The 10,953-nt window shown below is 41.0% G+C and overlaps 1 protein-coding gene across 1 annotated transcript in view; it reads left to right on the top strand.

The window, feature by feature from the left end:
* The first annotated feature begins 5,035 nt into the window (after nt 1-5,035).
* Nucleotides 5,036-10,953, top strand: part of LOC108751854 (dual specificity tyrosine-phosphorylation-regulated kinase mbk-2-like) — a 53,320-nt gene continuing 47,402 nt past the window's right edge. The window contains exon 1 of the mRNA XM_018492320.1: nt 5,036-7,216. Within this exon, the coding sequence (XP_018347822.1) occupies nt 5,978-7,216 (1,239 nt within the window). The 5' untranslated portion in view covers nt 5,036-5,977. The remainder of the gene's footprint in view (nt 7,217-10,953) is intronic.

The raw sequence follows: 10,953 nt of genomic DNA on the forward strand, positions 1-10,953 counted from the left end.
TATATAAAATTATTATTTATACATAATTTTATATAATTTTCTATAATTATACATAAAACATTTTTTCCTGGGTCATCAAAATTTGTAGAAGGAAATCGTAGGAGGAAGAAATTTAAAGACGCCTAAAGTAATCGCGCATAAGTACGAGTATGCTGAAACAATCACCTGATCGGTTGCGCAGATTTCCGAATGCGCACATGCACTTAAGAATCATATGGTGAGCACATTTCCAACGAGACGTATATATATATATATTCTTGATGTCATCCCTTCCTTCTCCCTTTCGAATATGAATCTATCTCGGTTTCACAAATACATGAGAAAATGTAAGAAATGTGCGAAGCAGTAGCTTCTTCGATCGAACAGAATCGGTGCAATTTTAACGAAATTATACATTTGATTGATTCGAATGCGAAATTAATCAAATATATAATATAAAACGACTACATTTTGATATTTTTATTCTAAAAATATTTTCTGAATCTTTTCTTAAAGAAGTACGTTAAATATTCGTTTAATTACGTTTAAAGTAAAAAGTTACATAAAGTGATATAATGTTTAAGGTCAACTTTGCACGATCCTTTCAGACTTGTTTTTTAACTGAAATTCTTGCACGATTTTTTCCTCTTTTTTTTTCACGTTGGACAGAAAAAGAGGAAGGCTAAACTGTGCATGAAATTCAGCTAAAAAGAACAGAAATCTCGTAGAAAATCGCATCAGATTTCTAGCTCAGAGAATCTGATTCCATTATTTCCACTTATATAATTATCTATGCTGTCTATTTTTAACAAGTATATTTTTAACGTATATTTTAATATTTATATTTTATATCTGCGATTGGCTTGATACTTTTTTATTTTACACGTTAATAAAATTGTAAATACAATGAGAAAAAAATTGTTTGACTGAATTAATTTAGTTTGTCTTTATTTCTTTTGAAAAATATATTCAAACATTATATTTGACATAAATACATATATTTTCCAATGAAAGAAATAAAGACAAATTTTATTAAATTAATTTAGTCAAATGAACAAATTCTTTTCGATGTAAAACCTAAATCTGGTAGTAATTTTAAATTATTTGAAACTCATTTCAATATAGATTAAGTTTAATCTGGGTTTAATTCTTTATCTTTTCCTAATTTTTAGAATGAGAAAAAGAAAAATAAGAAATTAAATCAAAATTAAAGTTAATCTATATTAGTAGAAGTGCGCATCAAAACAAATTCATTTAATTAAATCGATGGATTAATGTCTATTTCTACCAATGTGGATGAACTTTAATCCTAGTTTAATTTATTCTTTGTTTTTTTTTTAATTCTTAGAATTAGAAAAAGATAGACAGCAAATTAAACCGAGATTAAAATTAATCTACAGTGACAGAAACGAACATGAGACGGCGTTTAAATGTAAACATTGAAATCGTTAAGAACCTTGATAATTCAGATAGTACACAATATTTATAAAGTATTTATAAATATTTTGTTAATATTTCTGTGGTCTTAGATTGTCACAGATCATAAATATTTATTAGAAATATTTATATTTATTTATATTTATCATAAATATTACATAAAATATTTAGTCTATATTTTAATAATATTTCAAATAAAGTTTTATATAAAATATGTATAAAATATCTATATAACATTTCAAAAAATGAATATTAATAAATATTTTGTGCTGTCTGAGAAAGAAAGTTCCGTAATGCAAGCTCGCAGACAATTTTCTTTTAATACTATATAAAGAAGTATATAAAGAACCATAGAAATACATAACTAAACACTTTTCTTTCGGAAATTTAATACTGAGCAATTTAATACCGAAAATTACTTATTTTCAGTTTTCAAAGTGTTGGATAACGATGCTTTTAATATACGAAAGAGAAGTAATTACTACTTTGCGATAAATTTGTGTAAAAAAGTTATATATTATACTTGATAAAGTTTTATATACATATATTAAAACTTCATACACACTCCATATACCTATTATTTACGAAATTGTTTTTATTCGGCAATATTTTCGTACACTGAAAAAATATATTAAATTTTAATAAATATTTAAATATCGAATGTTCGAATAGTATTATCAGTAAACGAGAATGGATTGAAATGGATTGAAATGGATTGAAATAGATTCGGATTTTCAGAAATACACGCAAACATTGAAATAAATCCTTTTCAATCCCAATACATTTTTATTCATTTATAGGTATTGCATGAAGTACATTTCATGCCTTTCAATCTTAAAAAAAAAATTCATTTTTCTAAGTGTATTGTGAATACTGTTCAATTCAAAATTTTTTGAATAGAAAACGCAATTTTTCAATCCAATTAAATATTTAAAAAAGTAAAAATATACCATGAATGCTACTAAAGCACAAATGGTTTTAAATGAATTAAAACTTCAATCCATTTTCATACATTCTCCTTTACATAGGTAATCAAATATTTACTAAATTGTAATCGTTGTATTCATTTGGTACACGAACCATTAGTTTGATTTAACAATCATTTGTTTTTATCGAGTTGATATTTATTTACTAATAAATATCAAGTAATACTGACAAAAATATTAGTAAAAGTATGAAAATGTAATAAATTTTTATCTCGGTGTATAACTATTAATAATCGGTGACGCAGAGCAGACGGAGCTGACGGATCTCGGCTCGGCAAGTGTCGCTCCCTCGCGGACGAACGGCGCTTCCTGACCTCAGCGACAGCGGGCAAATCTGCCCGTATCGTCTCCGGAGTCCGGCGAAGTCAACGTGAACGGGGACGCCGTCATAGAGCACGAAAGTGCGCACGCAGGGATTCGTCTCACCATCGACGAGATGCTTCCGTGACGTCGCGGCGAGCCGGTCGACGGTGTCGCCGTAAACCCGTCGTCGTCGTCGTCGTCCCCCCTGTCGGGAATTCACCTCGGAAGGAATCCGCGAGCCGTCGCTCGGTATAAACCGACAGTACGGACGGAGTATCATACGAGTATCGGCGCGACAGCCGCTACGTAAGACCTCGTAGCGATGTGAAGCGACACGCTCAGCGGCGTGTTGTCTTGTCGAGCCAGTCGAGCGGTGGACGTGCGGGACGGACGGTGTAGCGCGCGAAAGAGAGAGAGAGAGAGAGAGAGAGAGGTAGGGGAGGGAGAGAAAAAAAGAGAGACGTTTTTCCGACCGGCATGCGCGCAGCAGGACGGGCGAATCTCGGATTCGAGACGAAGTGAAAACGGAATTACGGAACAGAATCCGCGGGAGAGACTCGTATCGTCGCGTCGCGTGTCGATCGCGCCGCGAGGGTCCGTTGAAAAGTCAGAGTGACAGAGAGAGAGAGAGAGAGAGAGAGAGAGAGAGAGAGAGAAAGTGAGCTTCGGCTGGGAAGGGGGGGACGTCCCACCCCCCTCCCTCTGCCCCGCTCGCGAACACCTGTGCGTGCGGTGCGGAGTGCGGACAGTCGCGTCCCGACCAGTCCCGACATCGCTGCCCATCTCGTGTAGTCGTGTATATATGCACCCGCTTTGTAAACTCCAGATGCGCTGGAGCGCCATGGAGGAGTCGCCGGAAGCAGCAGCGGCGACGACGTACGCGTCGCGCTGCCGCGCGTCACCGTAAAGATCCGTCCACGCCGTATGATCTTTCCCCGTTTCCTCACCTCCCGGCCCGTTCCGTAAGTTCCGTTGGGGTATTAGCATTGGGGGGGGAGGGGGGACCCCGTCGCGCGTTTTCGCCGCGAGTGAATGTGCCTACGTGCGTGCGTGCGTGCGTGCGTGCGTGATTCCTGTGCGGGATATCAACCCCGCGGTTGGTTGATCGGTGGTGCGACGGCGGTCATCGTCGCGGTCTCCGCGGGATCGACACCGAGCGACGTCGCGCTCGAAGGGGTTAGAAGGAAAAAAAAAAAACAAGAGGAGAAGACGTTTGGCGGTGGTGCGGGACGAAGGGGTGGGAGGAGGAAGGGACCCGCGCGGTGTGAGTTGTAACGAGAGAGCGAGCTGCGAGAGGAAGCGGCAGCGACGAGACAGCCAGTCAGTGCCGAGTGCGCCAGAAGCGACGAATTCGACCAGCGCTCCCTTTGTCCGCGCTTCGTCCGAGAGGAACAGAGAGATTCACGAGGGAGACAGAGAGAGAGAGAAATTCGCAGCGGATCCACGGCAGAGCATCGTCCCGACTGTTCCAATCGACGTTGGTTTGATGCCGACGCCTCGACGACGACGACGACGACGTACCACGCAACCGTCGAGACGCCCGGGTCGATTTTTCTACGCGGCGCCGTCGTCAATACGTCGAGAACTCGTTCTCGTCCCGGTCACGCCGGACCGCGACATCTCTAATCGACCGACGACGCGCGTGGTGTTATGTCGTCGCCGACGGTGGCCCGCGTGACTCGTCGTGGCCGGTAACGAAAAGCGCGCGCGTTCTCCGACGGGAAGAGAAGACGAGAGGAATCTCAGAATGTGAAAGAGTGTACGGGAAAGTACGAGAAAGTGTTTGGAAAGGAAAGATTTAACGGAACGAGGAAGAGGGCGATCTACCCAGTCACATTTGGATATTCGTTATAGTAAAGAAAAAGAAAAAGAGAAAAGAAAAAGATAAACAAAAAGAAAGAGAAGAAAAGGATTGTATTGTAGACAATCATCGGCTTTCGCGTCGCGAGTGCGAGCAAGTGTGTTCGATGAGAGATTTCAGCGATCGCGCGGTGTGTCTGTGTTTACGTGGGTAGTCCCGAGACAGAGGGTTATCCTCTTGAAGGATACGATATCGCGGATACGTGTTTTCGTCGATCGAGAGAGCGAGAAAGAGCGATAGCAGAGAAGGAGAGAGCGGGGCGGTTCTTTGTATGGCCATCGGGAGGCGGGAATCGCGTCTCGCCGCGAGGTGGAATCGATCGGCGGCGAGAATCGGCGGAGAATCAGGACCGGGTGAAGGGGCCCCCCGCCGGGGGGAGTATTTTCGTCTGGCGACGGGTGAAAGAATGGAACATCGGCGGCAACGGCAACGGCAGCGGCAACGGCAACGGCAACGGCAACGGCAGCAGCAGCAGCAACAGCGGCGGTGGCGGCGACGCGGCGACAGCGACCGCGGCCTCGACGGCGAAGTCGTCAAACTCGCGGCGGCGGCGGCAGCGGCGGCAGCCCGGTGCCAATAACCTTCCGCACGGAGAGCACGAGCGAGCGAGCGAGAGTGTCGGGAGACTTTTGGTTAAGCCCCGCTTCTACGCGCGGCGATGATGCGCTCGCCCTCGTCGCGCGCGACAGATCGTAAAATTAGAAGACGTTCGAGGCGACGTCGCGATCGCCTTTTGCGGTGCCGATTTTGCGACGATTGCGACGGTACTCGACGGCCGAGAGTCTCCACGGGTGGTGTGATGACAGTGCGCGTCGCGAGAGTGCGGCTCCGTAGTTTCTCCCGCTGTGCGCGAGTGCCCCGGAATTTGTGAGTTCGCGTCAAGCCCGGGATCACCGACCGATCACCCGAAGAGAGAAGGTAGGAGGTCGACCGACGATCATCGCTTGCTCGTCGAAGAAACAGCGTGATTCGCAACTCGTCGGCAAAGTGTGCCCCTTCTAGTCCGCTGCATTTACGAGGGCCGTCGTTTTTTCCGCGGTCCCTGGAGATAATACAATTAGTGGAATTATCCTTTCTCGAGAAAAGGGCTTCTTCCTCGATTTCGCTTCGATTTCTTCAACTGGAGGAGAGAGGTCGGCGGGAGGTCGCTGTTCGTTAGTCCGAATTTCAATTCGTCCCGCAGTTCGGCCCGCAGTCATCCTGGATCCTCGCCTCCAAGTCATCGTCGTCTTAACGGAGAGGCATGTCTCCCGTAACATCCGGACTGTCCTTCGCGTCCGGCGCGAACGCGAGGATCACGCGCGTGACGCCAGAACACACGGAGAGACGCTGATCGCGCGCCACGTGGATACTTCTCGGTGGCGAACCTCGACGAGGACAGACAGGACGGACGTGAAACAAATGGGCACCAATGACTAGCTTGGCCCTATCGGCGGCGGCAAGCAGGATCGAGATGCCCCTCTCCAAAACGAATCCGTTCGTGCAGGCGGGCGCGATCTCGACACAGCCGTACATCTCAAGCAGCGAGAGCAGCAACCACCTGCCGCCGATCATCAAGGGTACCGGGTTGACCGGCTTGAAGCAGACCGGCGGTGGCGGTGGCGGCGGTGGTGGAGGAGGTGGAGGTGGCGGTGGCGGTGGCGGTGGCGACGAGTCGGTGCCTTACGTGGGTTACCAGAAATTACCGTGGAAAGGCGAGAGTTACGGTCTGAGTAACTGGCCGGTGAATTATAGTTTCAGTCACAATTCGCATTCGCAACCCAACAGCCAGTCGAGCAGTCCAGTGGTGAGAAACGGTCGTTCCGATGGCAATTCTAACAGCGGAGCTGGCCGTGGTGGTGGAGGCGGAGGAGGAGGCGGTGGCGGCGGTGGAGGAGGCGGCGGAGGCGGCGGCGGCGGCGGAAGTGACAACGGAGGAGGCGTTGGTGGTGGCGGAAGCGGCGGCGGCGGCGGTGGAAGCGGCGGTGGTGTCGGCAACAATAGTATCGTCAGCGTGAAACCGAAGACGGCGACCATCACGCCGGAGATGGTAATGAAGCTTTACATGAACAAGCTAACGCCGTACGAGCATCACGAGATCTTCAACTACCAGCAAATCTACTTCATCGGCGCGAACGCGAAGAAACGGCCCGGTATCATCGGCCGGCCGAATAACAACGAGTACGACAACGAACAGGGCTCGTACATTCACGTACCGCACGACCACGTGGCTTATCGGTACGAGGTTCTCCGCGTAATCGGCAAAGGCTCCTTCGGTCAAGTGGTCAAGGCCTACGATCACAAAACGCACGAGCACGTGGCATTGAAGATGGTGCGGAACGAAAAGCGCTTCCACCGTCAGGCGCACGAGGAGATACGTATACTGCGCAAGCTGCGCGAGCAGGACAAGGACAACACCATGAACATCATCCATATGTTCGACTCGTTCACCTTCCGCTGCCACATGTGCATCACGTTCGAGCTCCTCAGTATCAACCTGTACGAGCTCATCAAGAAGAACAACTTCAAGGGCTTCAGCCTCCAGCTTGTGCGCAAGTTCTCGCACTCGCTGCTTCTCTGCCTCGACGCGCTCTACAAGAATAAGATTATACACTGTGACATGAAGCCGGAGAATGTCTTACTCAAGCAGCAGGGCCGAAGCGGCATTAAGGTGAACACGATCACGTAAATAATTCTATATTTATAGATATCGCGCGATTCTATTATTTTCCCAACAAATATATGTGGTTAGGTTGCTCTCCCAACTCTACCGAGTATTCAGTTGAGTTTAATCGGCGAATCGAGTAGACGATTTCTCTCCTTCATTGTGTGTGACTACGTCGTGAACGATTATTTATTATTTAACAAATATTTTTCACAACCTTATTATTATTTTCAGTTCCATGATTTTCATCTTTTCGGATTTTCATCTTTTTAATCTTTTTAAAATGAAAGAAATAAGGTCCAATTACGTCAACTTTAAGCAAAGCTACACTAATTTACAATGTAAATGTCATGTATATGTAAAATATGAGTTAAAGCAATTTTGGAGCGAATACCGATTAGGTTCAAATAGATCAAAATTTACAGGATAAGGGAAATAAGAGAGTTAAAAAATACTTAACGTTAAAATATTAACTTTATTAGAAGTAGAGAATATATTTTCGTATTATACAGTGAATCACGTTTGCATAGATCTGTAAAATTTGTTTTCACAAATCACTTCTCATTTTGCAAATAAGAGAATTGAGATAAGATTATCGAAAAATGAATTTTTTTTTTAATATTTTATACGCATCGGAATAAAAAAATATTTCATATCCCTTGTATCTGTTTTCATGTATTTTGATGTGAAATATCTCGAAAACATTCACTTTGCGCCTTTATTTTTTTTACGCAGAACAAGAGAAATCGATTTGTATTAAAAAGGAGTTATTCAAATATGCGAAAAACCACTTTTATCTCTATCGTGATTAATTATTTTACCTGTGTATCAAACGCGTTTGCTCCTTTCAATAAATATTATACGCTTGCAAATTTTTTATGGACAATATATGAAAACAATTTTACAAGTAAGATTTATAGCCTGTAAAGATAAATAAGTGTGTACATATCGCGCAATCGAAAGGCTTATAATTTATCGCCGTGTCCCAGAAACCGATATTTTGGGATTAAGCCGCGATATTTCGCTGCTGCTAAATGGGATTCGCGAAAATCAGGTGATCAGACAAACAATAAAATTGCGATTAAAATAAACAAACCGGATGCGTTAAAGTTCGATTAAAGAATTTACTACGATCCAAAATCTTTCTTCGAATTTCTTTTTTTTTTTTTTCGAAACTAGACAAAAATCTATTTTGAACTTAACAGAATTGGATTTAGATTTATTTCCATCTAAAGTTTTTAAAGAAATAAATTAACTGTCACTGTTGTGTACCGACAACTTGATGCATGGAAATCTTTACTTTTGTAACTACATACGAGTAGTTCGACGCGAATTTCTTTAACGCAACGAAGACACAATGTTTGAAAGCAAATTTATAACTTGAGGCACATGGGCGGTGCACTCGACACATTCTTTGATATTTGCGATAATATTTGCGAAACAAGAGCTCGAGTCTCTCTCGAAGGCATCTTGAGAAACCACTTATTATTTCTCGTAACGCGATCCTTTATTGACATTCCTTTATACACTTTGCATGCGGAAGCCTTTACTACTCCACGTCGGAACAACAAATATGTCGGTGTACCGACGATATGCACTGAAGTCATGATACGAGTGACGTTCCAGGAAATACTAAAACTCGTATCTATATATTTTATTTATACAGGGTGTCTCTTAAGTAAGGGCGGAGCCGCATTGGGGGCGAATGGGTCAAGGGAAACAAAAACGTCTTATACCATTTTGTAAATTTTCGCAACAATTAATAAGATATTAATTACTAAAAATGGCCGAATATTGATCTTTTATAATTTTTTTTTTCAAATACTATCAATTTTATAAAAAAAACTATAAGAGATAAAAATTGTTCATTTTCTCCTCGTAGAACTCTAAGAATTTTTTCAGAATTTTTTATCAATTTTTCAATACTGCTTATTTTCTTATTTTTATTATCATGAGAAACGGTATTAAAAAATTCTGAAAAAATTCTCAGAACTTTATGAAAGAAGAAAATAAACAATTTTTGTCTCTTACAGTTTCTCTGTAAAGTTGATAGTATTTGAGACTTATTGAAAATTATTGAAGACCAATATTCGGCCATTTTTAATAATTAACATCTTGTTAACTATTGCGAAAATTGCAAAATAGTATAAAACTTTTTTGTTTCCCTTTACCTATTCTACGCCCCCAACGCGACTCCGATTTTACTTAAGAGACACCCTGTATACTCCATCTTTTTACTTTTACTTACTTTGTTCCTTTATATGTCTTCTTATCTCGTCAAAAATATCACGTACAGAAATATTTTTTAACACCCTCTTTTACTCCCTTTCTTTACACGAGCGCCTTTGTTTTTGTGAGACTGGGGGTTTTCAATTAATACTAATCGATATTCCGCTTTGTCCACGAAACATTTTCCATGTACACAGCAGCCGCGACCTTTAGCCCCGACTGTTCCCGAACGGGGATCCGATATCGGTGAAATCGTACGGAAGGCTGTCGGAGGTTGCCTTTTCCCCTCGCGAATAATATGACGCGTCGCGCTTCGAAAAACAAAAAAAAATCAGCCGAGTTCATGGCTAATCGACAAACGGAGAGAGGACGCGCGACAAATGTTGTCTGGCCATTGCGCAGGCACAGTCACGAAACAGGCATAAATAAACTCTCTTAACCCGTTTTCATTATTAAGATGAAAATATATTTGCTAATTATATGATGAGATTCGTTAAATTTGAATTAATCTGAGAGCCTAAGTAATATGAAATTTTTTTTAGTACCTTCAATTTAATTTGAATCAAAATTATATGTACGAGATTGGTGTGATACAAAATTAAAAAACATTTTTTTATTGATATACACAAGGAATTATGAAAAAAATATTATTTCTCCGTTGGTATTGATATACATATTTGATGGATCACAATCGATATTTAGGAGTCCAGTGGATTTTCGGATATTTTCTCAAATAAATATTTGCAATAAAAACAAATGATATATAAATAATTTTTATGGTGGGAGAGGTACAATTTAATAGACGTGATTTTTATATCAAATAAATATGTTTACATTTCGTAAATATTTAGAAATAAATATTTATTAAAATTTCGTATTTTGTTCAGTGTAAAATTAAAGGCACAATCGATTTTTGAATTGTAAATTTTGGTAGATAAACTTAAATCTGTACAAAATAAATAAAATACAATCCAACTTCTATGATAATAGAAACTCGTTGTTAAAATTTTTACAGTTTTATATAAGAATTTTTTCATATTTTTGTACAGTCCGAAACAATATAAAAATGTGCATTAAAGTTGGATGATCAACACGATTTCATTGAAGTATCTAGAAGAATTTAACTAAATAGAGAAAAGTAATTTTGTTAGAAATATATAGGAAACTCAAACTAATGAATAATACTGCTGCAAACAATTTTGACATTTAGCAATCAATTTTGACTCTTTCTTATTCTCTACAATTATTTAAGGTTATTATTTACAAAACTTTATCATAGTCTGTCCACATTTTTACCAAATATAGATCAATGTGATTAAACTTTTACGTTTTCATCTTGTTTTTAATTCTAAAAATTAGAAAAAAAAATTAAACCAAAATTGAAGTTAATCTACATTAATAAAATTAATGATGCCGAATTAATGATGTTAAATAATTAAGTAGTCGCTTCTAATGTTGCACGTGATTTAATGCGACACTCAATTTATCGAAACGGTCCGTAAAGCGATAGTTAC

This window comes from Trachymyrmex septentrionalis, unplaced genomic scaffold (genome assembly GCF_001594115.1).
Source record: "Trachymyrmex septentrionalis isolate Tsep2-gDNA-1 unplaced genomic scaffold, Tsep1.0 scaffold52, whole genome shotgun sequence".
NCBI classification, from domain to species: domain Eukaryota; kingdom Metazoa; phylum Arthropoda; class Insecta; order Hymenoptera; family Formicidae; genus Trachymyrmex; species Trachymyrmex septentrionalis.